Source organism: Entelurus aequoreus, linkage group LG13 (genome assembly GCF_033978785.1).
Source record: "Entelurus aequoreus isolate RoL-2023_Sb linkage group LG13, RoL_Eaeq_v1.1, whole genome shotgun sequence".
Classification (NCBI taxonomy): domain Eukaryota; kingdom Metazoa; phylum Chordata; class Actinopteri; order Syngnathiformes; family Syngnathidae; genus Entelurus; species Entelurus aequoreus.
The window spans coordinates 67,707,139-67,722,368 of NC_084743.1; the positions used below are offsets into that span (position 1 = coordinate 67,707,139).

The 15,230-nt window shown below is 37.4% G+C and overlaps 1 protein-coding gene across 1 annotated transcript in view; it reads right to left on the reverse strand.

Moving 5' to 3' along the window:
* The window catches only part of rasa2 (RAS p21 protein activator 2), a 57,758-nt gene that overhangs the window by 19,350 nt on the left and 23,178 nt on the right, over positions 1–15,230 (reverse strand). The window contains exons 5-11 of the mRNA XM_062068260.1: positions 14,207–14,283; positions 7,792–7,875; positions 7,628–7,700; positions 4,808–4,884; positions 4,302–4,403; positions 2,347–2,500; positions 930–1,078 (exon numbers count right to left, since the gene is read on the reverse strand). Of these exons, the coding sequence (XP_061924244.1) occupies positions 930–1,078; positions 2,347–2,500; positions 4,302–4,403; positions 4,808–4,884; positions 7,628–7,700; positions 7,792–7,875; positions 14,207–14,283 (716 nt within the window). The remainder of the gene's footprint in view (positions 1–929; positions 1,079–2,346; positions 2,501–4,301; positions 4,404–4,807; positions 4,885–7,627; positions 7,701–7,791; positions 7,876–14,206; positions 14,284–15,230) is intronic.

Below are 15,230 nucleotides of genomic sequence, written 5' to 3' on the forward strand. Positions count from 1 at the left end.
TAAAGTGTATAAAAACGAGTATGGAAGATGGACAAACGAGATGCCAAAACCATTGGACAGAAAGGAGGACTTTTTTTCTCCTCCACAATGCAAAATCTAAAATGTGGAAGTTGTCAGCACTCCTGTGACTCTTGTCTGATTCCAATCAATGCAAGTCCTCAGAATCAGGTAATACAACAACTTATATTCTTGTCTTCATGAAAGAAGGGAATCTAAATGTTAAACATGCTGGTATTTTGCACAACTTTAACATGTGAACAAACACGGCAAAATAAATAAATACAAATTATATATATATATATATATACACATATATATATATATATATATATATATACACATATACATATATATATATATATATACATACATATATATATATATATATATATATATACATATATATACATATATATATATATATATATATATATATATATATATATATATATATATATATATATATATATATATAATATTTGTATTTATTTAACTTAATTTTTAAAATAAAAATAAAAAATTAAAAAATTAAAAAATATTTATATCCATACATAAATAATTTGTATTTATTTATATATGTGTATGTATCTATATATCTATATATCTATATATATATATATATATATATATACACCCACACACCCACACACACACACACACACACACACACACCCACACACACACACACACACACACACACACACACACACACACACACACACACACACACACACACACACACACACAAACACATACATATATACATATATACATATACACATATACAGTATATGAGGTAGATCACCTCGACTTGGTCATTTAAAAAGTAGCTCGCCTGCTGAAAAAGCGTGGGCACCCCTGATGTAACATGACATGTATGACGCTAACCCCCACTACTGGGTGTGTTTATGCTGCAAGCGAGTTCTCACTGAGTGTTGTCCAACTCCAACGCTGCCACAGCCAACACGAAAGGCACAAAACGATTGTGGTGCAGGAGAAGTCGAGCTGTGGGCAGAACGGCCTCGTATCGCTCTCTGCAGATGTCTCCTAGGATGTGTGCTGCTGAAGCCGAGATGGGCTGTAAAGAAAGTAAAGAAAGGCACTGGTTGCAAAAGGAAACACACCGATTTGACAATACTGTACATGCAGTGGCGAGTCTAGTTTAAATGGCGCCGTGGGCGGGGTCCTCTTTTGTCACACCCCTTTGTGGGGTGGGTGCCAAATCCCCACATAGATCAACATGTGCTATAAGAACTAAACCCATGTAGACGCTTAGTTTTCACTTTCCTTTATTCTTCCGTCTTTATACTTGTTCCCAAATGATTAAGCTATGTGTGGACGCAAAAAGACCAGAGCCTAATACATCCACCAAATAGAACAGAAACTACTATATTCTCTAACTTGAACACACTCACCGGACGCTAAACACAAATGAATATAAAAATGATTTCCCCCCCTTGCAGCACCCCCTAGAGAATGCCACCCTAGGCAATAAAAACCACCACTGTGTGTGTAGAGGGCAGTCTGTGAGAGAGAAAACCAATAGTAGGCGTGCCCCGATCCGATATTGATATTGGTTCGATATCAGCAGAAAACATGGATGGATGGATGAATGGATATCAGCCAATACAATTTTGGATTATATCGGCTTGCATCTAAAATCTCTGATATAAGCTCCAATACAAGCAGTTGCAGCATGTTTACTTGTGCAAAGCTGGATCGCCAGTTAACATGTGAATGTCCTCCAAAAAGCACACAAGTTTGGTCTTTTCTTGTATTTGAATCAGGTCATGTACAAATGGTAAACATGCACAAGCTAAAAACAAACAAAATAAGTGTCTTCAATTAAACAAACATGACATTTGTCAATATAAACAATTATCAAATACATTTAGTTCCATATCACTTACAAAGTCTCCAAGGCAGAAGCGCATTAGATCCAGTAACAAAAGTGTCTGCATGATTAAACCTACTGTATCATGAGCTTAACTTCATTAATTTGTGACTACTAACTGTTGCCAAACAAATTACCACTCTACTTTAACCTAAATATGGCATAAGTGCATTCCAGACGGTTCATAATAAATTTTAAAAAAGTGTTTTCATACCTACCATTGTTCTGTATTTGAATAATTTTACTCAATCAAGCCTGTTCATACATTCCACACAACAAAATAAAAAAAGTATGCATGATTCATGCTGATATTGTATCAGATCATTATCGTATTGGCCAATACTCAAGGTTCCAATATCGCTACCGGAAGTGCAAAGGTTGTATTGACACACCCCTAACCACTAGTATGTGAAATTCATGCAATAAAAAAAACAGTGATTGTATTGTCTTACCTTGACGTCAGGAGATTTGAGCAAGAGGTTGCAGAGTGGTGTGTAGCAGGCAGGTGGCAGCACCGTGTCTTCTATGTAGGCCAGCTTTAAACGCAAGGATCCCAAGTCATCAGACTTTGACTTGCTGCCATTCCCTTTAGGTTGGAGCAGATACCTGGTAGACCAAAGCGATACGTTCTTACTTTGCGGCCATATCAGCTCAAACAGCGTATGTTAAAGATACAAGCCGATGCTTTCTTCTGTATTGTCGTCATTATTATTATTATATCAAAGTACATACAAACACATGGAATGTATCAGCATTAGTGGTTCTTAAAGAAATGAGTGAAAAGGAATAAATGGTAAAACAGTCTTTAGCAGAGGTACTATATATAATAGCCCTTCATGAGTGCCGCAAAATAAAATGATTGAGGTTCTGTCGGTGCGCGATAAATCACGCTTGTCTTTGCCATCTGTGTCCTCTTTTGCTGGTGATGTAACATTTCAGCTGGAACTTTCATATGCAGTGTAAGTGAAATGTTTAATGTAACCATGGCAACAAAGACTATGGCTCAGACTTCTGCACAGACATTTGCATTCAACATTTTCATCGAATACTACAGCTCCTAATTCTGCATTGCCAACGCTACTGTAATTTAGCCATCATTTAATGTGTTTAATTTCTATAATTGGTTCGGCTCAAGTTACTTTTTTGGCATTTTTCCTTTTTACTTGAGTGGATGCGAGTACTGTATACATATTAACCATTGCATGCAACATAAATGAAGCAGACTGAACTGAAGTCAACTGCAAAATGAATAAAACAAAGGTGTGAAATCAAACTTAGACAAAACATTCAAGCTTGTTATCATCAAATATAAACGAGTCACTAATAATATTACAATTCAGTTCTTTATAAGAGACTTACAGATGATTCGGGTACACACAGATATTTGAAATGAAGATATGTCGACCAAATCGTTGCCATTTCTTTTGTTTTTTCAGCTCTAAATCTGATAATCATCAATGGGATGAAAGTAATCGTTGCTATAAATTATAAAATATAGCAACGATTACTTTCATCCCATTGATTTTTTTAACGTTGATCTTCCAGGCAATCTAATTTTGTATAGGATAGGCAATTATAAGCCTTGGCTTCAGCCTATTCCTTTTTCTTTTTGTGTGTGTATGTGTATGATTGTTAATATGTATAATCTGTGCTGTTAAATTGATCACACAAAATGGTTGATTATATGACCGAAATAAACTCATTTCATTTCATAATGCACATATTTAAATTTCTTAAAATACGTATCGGCCCATCTCGAGCAGCATTTTTTTGTGAAAGGTTCCTGTGGCAAAGATGACCCATTGAGTAACAGGAGTGAGTTTAAACATAGAATTAGCAAATACATGAAATATAACCACATGGCTTTGAGGCTAGTAGCATGTTGACACTAAGCAGCATTACAGTGACTCAAACAATGAATGTTTTTAAAAAATAAACAGGGCAAAAAATATATATATTTGGACTGTGCTGGGATTTTATTTTGACATCCCCTCTTTCCTCCCCAAGTCAAAGTTGAAATATTTTCGAATAATTAGAAAAATAAATAAGTGCTCAGAAGATCTGACATTCCATGTGTTAGGGTAACAAGAATGAGTGAAAACCCAAGCGCATGAAGAAAGTGTGATTCTACCGGAAAAAAATATTTTCATTAAGAAAAATTACCTCAAAATGAAGTTGGGATAGGGAATAACACAAATATGTAGAATATACAACAATGATGTTTCATTTTTATAATCATATATCATGGTAAAGTCTGATTTTAGGAAGCGGGTAAATGCAACAGATGCCTTATTTCCTGGTAAGGAAAATAGCAACAATGGCTCCTACACATTATTGTTTTGTTTTTCTGTCATGGTACAGTATATGTAAGCAGTGAAATAACATTGTTGTGCTGTCTCGTCCTTACCAGGCTTTGTGGATGTGATTATTTCTCAAGATCTTGACATGAACCCGCGTTTCCCCCAGGAACACATCCTGAGCCAGATTCTCATTATTCCACAAATCAACTCTGAAAAGGTACGAGATGCAATTATAGACGTGTGCCAGGGAGAGAACATGTGAATTAGGGAATACTTTTTTTGTTTTTTTACATAACCAAATCAATAGCACAAACATTTTCAGTGGTTGCTTTAGCTGTGCTTTTCTGCTTGGTTCATAAATGTCAATCGAGTAACCATGCAACAATACCACTTCAAATCAAATCCTCCAAACCATGCATGAGGGTTTACCTTCGAATTTTGTCTAGTCTTACCCCACGAACTAAGGGTCCACTGTCATGGAAGGCCCACTATCCTTAACCAGAAATCAAGGCTTTCTATCAGTACACCGAGATTCACTATGTGTACTTGATCACAGATTTTAGTTTTTGTTGTAAATAGACAAAGCTATTCACGAATGAAAGAAGGAACTAACTTGATCTCAAGTTTTTCAATGTCCTCTTCCTCCACTTGGAAATGTGACTTTTTGGAGTAGCTGCTGGATCGTGTAACCTGAAAATCAACACACCATTTGTCAGCCAATATTTGTATTTCATAAAGAAAGCGTGAAGTATCAAGTTGAACATTGAGAAACATTAACGAGTAAAAGCATCAAACTGTGGGGGTGTCCCGATACCGATATTAGGCCCTTTTTCACCGCAGGAACTTTAACAGGATATTGTATCATATTGATATTGGCCAAATGTCAAGGCTTGAGTTGAAATGTCATTATTGGCTTTATTTAAACAGAAAACCTTATGATACATTAATATGTTTCTTATTGCACTCAAAGAACAATTTCGGCATTAAATAACAGTTAACATACTACACGACTTCTTTTTAGTAGTGTGTAAGCAAACGGGTTACAAAGGTTCCTATTTTGGCTGTTGACGTATGCAGTAACATATTGTATTTTGTCAAAATTATGAGTGACAGGCGGTAGAAAATGAATTAATAATCTACTTGTTCATTTATTGTTAATGTCTGATTACTTTCTGTTTTAACATGTTCTATCTACACTTTTGTTAAAATGTAATAATTATTCTCTGTTGTTTGGATACTTTACATAGGTTTTGGGTGATACTGCAAATTTCGGTACGGATCCAAGACCAAGTAGTTACACAGTCATGTATTGGTCATACGTCCAAAGACGTATTTCATGGATTTATAAACAATAAAAAAATGACAAATGATTTTGTTATAATAAAAAAATATCAATGTTATCATTGTAGTATTGACTATATACGGGTCTTGTACTTGGTATCATTACAGTCGATGGCATTTGTTTACATTCAGGAGCGCTAGCTTGCTGTTAGCGGTTAGCTAGTGTATCCTCCTACGGTGTGTAGTGAAGCATGTTTAACTATTCTTCATTCTGCAGGGATGATACTTGTAGGAAACAGTTTATTTGTCCCCATGGAGGTGAGGATTAAGGATTTAGAAGTAGCTAAAACACTGCCAACTGCAGATGGACGTTAGCCACTAGCGAGCCACTAGCTACGAGCTAGCTACAGGGTTTCGACTAGTATCAGCAAATCTAATTTAATGCTTTTTAATGCCACTTAAAAAACAAAATAACTACCCATGTCTGACCCCATAAGGTTATTATATACTCTATAGTCAAAAGCATACAGATGTCTGTATACACACAATTGTAAGCATTTGACAATAATAACCTCGAATAGTTAAAAAGTTTACATTAACTGTTACTATCTCGTAAACTAAAATTGGCTCGCTAGACTGTTTCATTTGAGAATGTATTTCTACGTATTTAATTTTCTGTAGTAGCATCCAGTGCCCTGACTTTGTGCACGGCCTTAGACAATAGCCAATTAAAAGGTTCCGCCTGTCAATCACTGTACCTTCAATCAAATCAATTAAAGGGGAACTACACTTAAGCCCTCTAAATTAACATCCATTTCTGAATTAGTTGATCAATAAAATATACTCAGAAGTATTTATTATTTTATTTTATCTTTTTAAAACATGCTGTAAATAATGCATACCGGTAATTAAAAGTATGACCTCTAGCCACAAACTGGAGAATGTGTTTTTAATCAGGATACAATTTAAAAAAATAATTAACATGTTTTACAGAATAATAAATGATCATACTATAGGAATGCAAACGATGCTCGTGTTCGGAAATGGATGATTGATTTAACTATTTCAGAGGAATACATGTCATGGAATGATATTAGGAAAAATGCCAATAAAATCAATTTAAGTCCATTTAACATCTTGAATACATTATATTTTACACCCTTTCAGTTGTTTAAAATGGGTACAGTACATAGCAAGTTATGTATAAAGTGGTCTGTTGTGAGAATTGCCTTTGTTGTCCATCCTAGGCCACCGTAGGTCACGTGAAGTGCCTGCGTCACGAGAGTTGCAAATGTTAACCAAGTTAGCTCATGTGTGTTCAACTGGAGACGGCGAGAATGAATGAGTCGTGAATGAAACAACCCCAGCTTTTTCATTAGCATGAGATGGTGTAACGAAATAAGGACTACACGCCTAAAGTGACGACAAAATGGCAAAGTTTGGGCCTCCGAGCCGTTCCATTCTGCCATCCGGCGTAGTGTGCGCTATGGAGGCAGAGCTTTTATCACTTTCGGACCTTACAAGACCAGTTTTAAAGCCAGAGGCGAAGGAAAGAAACAGACAGACAGAAGTAGCAATTAAATGATGACCGCAACGTTCTTAAGTTCATTTTCATTCATCGTTTAATTGATTGACGTATTGACTATCAGCCAAGTCCTACAATTGTATTACATTTTTAATGCCTCTGGATATTGCATTTAATGCTTTTTAATGTCATTTAAGGCATTCATTTTCACAAAATCTATACAATGACTTTAAATGCCATGCGGAAACCCTAAGCTAACAGCTCACTATGTTCTAAAGTACCTCTTGCAGTACGGCGCTTTAATGTTTATTAGCTTCACCTTCATCGTTACTTTTTAAGCCAAAATGCGTCCATTCTCCCTCTTCTGTCTCCACGCTATGTCTGCTTACTCTGAGCGTATAAGTTGCCTAACATGCGCCTGTGCTCGTTTTACCAGCAATGTCACGACGTGATGACGGCGCTCCGTAATACCCATAAAAAAAAAAGTATCAGTATTTTTCAGAAGCAGTATAGTACCGTTTTTGATTCATTAGTACTGCGGTACTTTATTAGTACCAGTATACCTCACAACCCAAGTCAAGGATATTCCAAAAAAAGTTGTATTGGGACACTTCTAACAAAATGTACCTCAAAGAAGAAGGTTTCTTCAAAAAGAGGGTTGCTGGTTTTCTTCTTGACTTTTGTTTTCTTTTGGTCGGACCTGATGAGACATCAAAATAACTGGCATCATTTCACATTTTTGTTATGATGTACTTCCAGTAAACAAGAATGTGATGCACTGAAAGAGTTACCTAGCAGGTCCTACGAGTGAAACTGTGGCATACGGGTCACAAATCTGCCCACTGATAAGAGGCAATCCCTGGCACTCTATTATCCTGCAGATAACAGAGAAAATACAGGGACGGTCGTAAAAAAACATAGATAGCGTTAGACCACGTCTTGCTTCTGAATGCGGCTGATCTTTTGATGGATGGATTTTATTTTATTTTATATTTTTATTGTCAATGCTGTCGTGATCTGTTTCCCAGGTCATGTTATGCTTAGTTGGGTATTTCCTTAGTTGTTGTTTATTTCAGTTTCAGCACCCTCGTTTGTTTTCTTAGTTGCCATGAGTGCTGATTAGTGGTCGGGACGCTCACCCATACTTGCCAACCTTGAGACCTCCGAATTCGGGAGATGGGTGTGGGGGGGGGTTGGGGGTTGGTGGTAGCGGGGGGGTGTATATTGTGGCGTCCCGAAAGAGTTAGTGCTGCAAGGGATTCTGGGTATTTGTTCTGTTGTGTTTATGTTGTGTTACGGTGCAGATGTTCTCCCGAAATGTGTTTGTCATTCTTGTTTGGTGTAGGTTCACAGTGTGGCGCATATTTGTAACAGTGTTAAAGTTGTTTATACGGCTACCCTCAGTGTGACCTGTATGGCTGTTGATCAAGTATGCCTTGCAGTCACTCATCTGTGTGTAAAAACTGCATATATTATGTGACTGGGTCAGCACGCTGTTTGAATGTAGGAAAAGTGAACGTGACGACAGGTTGTAGAGGACGCTAAAGACAGTGTCTTTAGCGGGAGAAATTCGGGAGAATTTCGGGGGGGGGGGGGGGGGGGGGGGGCACTGAAATTCGGGAGTCTCCCGGGAAAATCGGGAGGGTTGGCAAGTATGCGCTCATCCGGTCCCGGTCACTAATCAGAGAGCCATTTATTTCTGCTTAATGCCACACTCTGTCTGGCAGTCTTGTTCGCAACACCCGACAGTTATGTTTGTTTGCTAACAAATGCACAAATACAACAACATTTCCTGGTGAACACACAGCCAATTTTGACTTCCAGAAAGAAGCTGAGCAAATTGATACATTTTGAAGGAAAACATGCCAAATATAGTTTGGGAATTACTAACACATGGGGCTAAGTTTTGTTCATTAGAATTATATTTATTTCATTGTGTACCAAAATGTTTTCTAAATGTGGTAGGACTGACAATCAAAGTCCCATTATAAAGTGTTTACGAATATCTTATATGTTTGAATATTCATTACTGTGTCAATATTTTGATTTAGGCTTGGATACGCTTAAAAATATCTATAAAACCAGTAGATAAGAACAAGTATTAAGATACATTTATCTTTTCCCTATTTGTTTTCCCCCTTTTGTTGTTTCCTAATAGATAATAGGAATATGAATTTTACAACACTTCAATTCCGATTCTTGGGGTGACAATTCAATTCAGAACAGATTCCCGTTTCGACACGATTCTCGCAATACAGTGAAACCTCGACTTACGAACATACTGTAAGTGGTTCTTGAACAGGGTTCGTAAATCAAAAAGTTTGTAAATTGAAGCTAATTTCTCCGTAAGAAACAATGTAAATATGAAAAATGGGTTCCAGCCTTGAAAAAAGTCCCTATTTTAGTTAAGTTAATTAGTTAGTTTCAGTTTATTTTGAACATGCATTCAATACAATGTAATACATCACATATTTCCAGTTCTTTCACTACAGCACATCCGAAAAGGAGTAGGAAGAAGCAGAGCTTATTTAATCCTGCCCCTTTTCATGGCGTAGTGGGTAGAGCGCCCGTGTCAGAAACCTGAGGGCTGCAGGTTCGCTCCCCGCCTCTTACCATGCCGTTGTGTCCTTGGGCAGGACACTTCACCCTTGCCCCCGGTGCCGCTCACACCTATCATTCATTCAATGAATGTTGAATGAATGATAGGTGGTGGTCGGAGGGGCCGTAGGCGCAAATTGGCAGCCACGCTTCCGTCAGTCTACCCCAGGGCAGCTTACCACCACCAGGTGAAGTGAAGTGAAGTGAAGTGAAGTGAATTACATTTATATAGCGCTTTTTCTCAAGTGACTCAAAGCGCTTTACATAGTGAAACCCAATATCTAAGTTACATTCAAACCAGTGTGGGTGGCACTGGGAGCAGGTGGGTAAAGTGTCTTGCCCAAGGACACAACGGCAGTGACTAGGATGGCGGAAGCGGGGATCGAACCTGCAACCCTCAAGTTGCTGGCACGGCCGCTCTACCAACCGAGCTATACCGCCGGTTGGTAGAGCGTGAATGAATGATGGGTTTTTAACATGTAAAGCGACTTTGGGCACCGTACTTAGAAAAGCGCTATATAAATCTCAGGTATTATTATTATTATTATTATATAATAGCCGATTTATCCCATGTCTTTGTTCTGTTTGTTACACAACAGTGAATAAATAAATATATCATAAGTAAGTAAACACATTAAATACATAAATAAATATTAGGCATATACACAATATTAAAGTTCTCATAAAGAAATTGTTAAGTAATTTATGGTTCACCTAGGAGATGAATGAGATTATCTCTTTTAAAAAAGGTTCAAGACGTTTATCATAGTTCATACTCTCCTAATCTGAATCGTATTAGTGCTTTGTTTGCTTTCCTTGCTTAATCCATTTCATAACTTAATTTCACATGCAGATATGCTAAAGGTCTTAAGTGTTGTACGCGCATACAAATGTTTTAAATTAGATTTTCCTTTAAGGTTATATTTTCCCTCTTTTGTTGAGAAGAATTGTTGTACATATGTATACTATAAACACAATATTAAGTGCTATACAGCAGTGGTCCCCAACCACCGGGCCATGGACCGATTGGTACCGGGCCGCACAAGAAATTAAAAAAATTAAATAAATAAAAAAAGGGGGGGGGAGTTCTGTGGTGTGTGTGTTCTCCTGCGCCATGAAATAAGACAACTTTGGCATATTTTCCAGAAAAAGTCAGTACTGAATGGATAAATGAAGTGTTCGTACACCATGAATACCATGAATTTACCATTTACAATGAATTGATTAACGTGGACCCGGACTTAAACAAGTTGAAAAACTTATTCGGGTGTTACCATTTAGTGGTCAATTGTACGGAATATGTACTGTACTGTGCAATCTACTAATAAAAGTCTCAATCAATCAATTAATCAAAAAAGACATGGTTTGTCCACAGAAGCATATTTGGCACGATCTAAAAGTTTGGGAACTGAAAAGTTTGCAAATAGAGGGGATCGTAAATCAAGGTTCAATTGTATATTATTTGATATAAAAAATTTAATAAAACCTTCTCAAAACAGGTTAAAGTTACAAAAGCTCTTCTTGGCTGTTGATGTATGACGTAAACACATTAAAAAAGTAAAATTGGTTCTTAAAGAAAAAAACTATTTTGGAAAATTATGAATTGATTTTGAATCGGTATAAATGAGAATTGCGATTCAAATGTGAGCCGATTTTTTTCTGTAGCCCTAACAGATAACTTCCAAAGTGTGGCAGCAACTTAAATTAGTAAAATACAGAGATACTACCAAATGGCTAACTGAAAAACAACTGTTTATTAATGTTTAACAAATCATTTAGAGACCCCCTATAAGGATCATCTTCTCGTAAAGAGGTACTCAGAATATGAATACAAATAAACTGGACCTATGAAGTATTAGAGTAGACACCAATTAAACGTGTTGCCATGTCTTCTTTATGTATGACTTGTGCTGCACAGGGACCGTGACTACTTTCAAAGGTGTACACAAACAGATACTGTAGGAAGCCTAAACAGGATGTGGCTGCTAAGCAAGGGTCACCGGGGGAGTAAGAATGAAGTCAGGTCTTTAAGAAGATAGGGATGACAGGATGTTTGTGCACAATCTACCAAGGTGTCATGACAATACTCCCCCTTGGCTCCTAAGTCTATTTCTTAATCAACCAAACCGTTCTGCAATGATCGTCTTGCGTCATTAGTCACACTCTGACAGCATGGCTTGCAGATGACTTTTTTATCTCACTTCTATGCCACCGCAGCTGACGGCAAGTAGGTGACAGTTATTAAAAAGTTCTACATAGGGAGAGCAATGTTTCTAAAAGTAGCCCCTTTCACACAGAGCCACAACAACGCCTGAAAAGACAAAGCCATTATCATGCCCGTACCATGCACCTGCACGACGACTTGTCCACTTTGTCTTATCTCAAAGCATGTTTTTATATTCTACTCACACTCTATGTGAGAATTTGACTTAAACACAGTGAGCTGACGACATTACGCCACAGAAGCGATATCAATCTCATTATCTTACATGTCGCACATCCTGTGCTCTGCCATTCATGAATTCATGTGACCTACATACTCATGCACGCGGCCTCCGTTGTAGGTGTTGTATATTTCAACAACGCCGGATCCTTTTTTTTGTCAGGTTTAAGTGACGCAGGGTGACAGCAAGAGTGAATCAAAGTGTTTGCAGACTTCCTGCTCGGCCACCAACACATCCTCCTCATCACGTTACTCTCCAATAATAAACGGCAGATGTAATAATATGCATGAACTGTTGAGGTCTGATAATTACTCACTGGCATGCATGCTTTCACCAGTTTTTTTGTGGGTGGCTTGTCTCTGAGCAGACGGTCCTCCCATGTTACAATTTTGTAATCCATCCATTTTCTACCGCTTGTCCCAGCTGCATTCGGGCGGAAGGCGGGGTACACCCTGGACAAGTCACTACTACTTTAATTAAATGTGTAGTTGAGGGGTATAGATTATCATGTTGTGCAAAAATATTTAGGAAAACTGCAATTTTAATAAATGTTTTTCTTCTATTAAAAAAATAAATAATAAAAAGATCTGTAGCAGGGGTGCCCACACTTTTTCAGCAGGCGAAAAAAAAAAATCTCAACAAAGTACATTGTAGATTAAGCAGCAACAAATTAAATAGTTAAAGTACCACTGATGTGGTGTGGTGTTCACCCACTAGGAGGTGAGAGGAGCAGTGAGCAGCAGCATTGGCCGCGCCCAGGAATCATTTTTGGTGATTTAACCCCCAATTCCAACCCTTGATGCGGAGTGCCAAGCAGGGAGGTAATGGGTCCCATTCTTATAGTCTTTGCTATGACTCGGTCGGGGTTTGAATTCACGACCTACCGATCTCAGGGCGGACACTCTAACCACAAGGCCACTGAGCAGAACAAAAATAGAGCAATAGAGCAAAAATAGAACAAAACGAAGAAAACTTTATATGTTAACACTTTACTTAATAATAACAGATTTGTTTTAAATGTATATTCACATATTGTTGCCTTTTTAAGGAATATATGCATAATAGCATTTTATATCATGTTTTGGTCAAGTCCTCAATTACAGAATGATGAGCAGGCTGAATATTAAATGTTATTAATTAATAGAGGTGGCGGGGCTCTCCCTTAGAGATAGGGTGAGAAGCTCTGCCATCCGGGGGGAGCTCAAAGTAAAGCCGCTGCTCCTCCACATCGAGAGGAGCCAGATGAGGTGGTTCAGGCATCTGGTCAGGATGCCACCCGAACGCCTCCCTAGGGAGGTGTTTAGGGCACGTCCGACCGGTAGGAGGCCACGGGGAAGACCTAGGACACGTTGGGAAGACTATGTCTCCCGGCTGGCCTGGGAACGCCTCGGGATCCCCGGGAAGAGCTGGACGAAGTGGCTGGGGAGAGGGAAGTCTGGGCTTCCCTGCTTAGGCTGCTGCACCCGCGACCCGACCTCGGATAAGCGGAAGAAGATGGATGGATGGAATAGAGAAGGTTAAAACATTGTCATGCAGCAATATGAAGACCATTAACTTGTAATGTACAGAATATCATAAGCATTTATTCAAGTAAAAATATCAGAGATTAAATCTGGGATAGCCCTCCCCCTAAAAATTCTAGGGTACACTTATTAATGATGAAAAATTATACCTATCTGTGATTAATCGCGATAAAGAAGTAGTCAAAAGAAAAAAACAGTGGTATTTAAAAAAGGGGAATTCTGGGAAAACTGGGAAATTTGGGGAAGTGACAAAAATGTTAGTTGGGATAAAGAGTAGCATAAATCTGTAAAAAAATATTTTAAAAAAACGTTTAAAACTGCAATATTTCATGGTAAAGTCTAATTTTAGGTAGTGGAGACAGGCAGAGAATGCTAGATTTTCATTGTTCAAGGTAGCTTAATTTTATTTTTGTATTTATTAAATATGCACTTTGTGTAATAAACATATATGTATATGTATATATTTTACAGTTAATTTTTTCAAGCATTATACATTTATTTTTGCAGGTAGGCCAATAGCCGTTTTGTTAGAATGACTCTAATACAGTATATATAAAAACTCTCCAACACAGGAAGGAAGACGTTTTAGTGTAACAGTGCTTGCAGATTTGAATAACAAATGTTTAAGTACAAATACTCACCGCACAAGTAAGTGTTGACCCACTGAGCCGTTCTCTGTGATCACTTCGTTAAGTCTCATCTCCAGATGAACCTTACCCTGTTAAGACAGGAGGACAAAGTGTGGTTCGAAATCCCTGAGCTGTGATTCAGCGCAAGATCAGTGTACAGTCCTCATACTTCTTCTATTGAAGTCAATGACCTGACACCAGGTTGTCTTGCTTGCTAAAGTCACCTGTGTCCAAACCTTGCTTCGATTAAAAAAATCTTGCTTAATAAAGTTAAACAAGGATACTGCTAAAATGTATTTTCATTTTCTACAGTATTGTTCAGCTTTAATGCCCTTTGCCATGTTTACTTTATACGCCCATCATAGTAGATGAAAAGTTAGATTTCATAAACTTGCGTGCTCGCCCATTGTGGTCATCGTTCTTTGATTAGTAGATTGTCATAGATCACAGGTGTCAAACTCAAGGCCCGGGGGCCACACCTGGCCCGCGAAATAGTTTTATCTGGCCCACAAACACCTGGAAATGATATGTGTCAATAAAGTACTTAATATTTTCTCACGAAATGTCATTGATTTTTTTCATTTTGACAGAAAAAAATAGAAGTACTGCTTGAAATTGCATACATTTTAAACTTTAATAGTATCTAATATTGCAACAAATATTACAGTATATTATCATACTTTCCAAACATGTTTTTGTCTAAATACAAATAAATAAAAATACTTAACTTTACAGCAAAATACCCACCAAACTAATAAAAATGACAAACAGTTTTACATTGTTCTTTACAGCATATTACTGTAAATTGAAAAAAACTACTACTGTTTTTTGCATTAAAATTCTGTTGACTGTAAACGGTGTATTACTGTAAATGGAAAGACGGTACATTTATTTTTATGGTAGAAAAACTGGCAGCTAAGTTGCCAGAATAAAAAAATAACTTGTACTGTTTTTCCATTAACAATATAATGTTGTAAAAACCAATGTAAATTTAATAGTAAAATTCTGGCAATTAAGCTGGCAGGTTTTTCCGTAA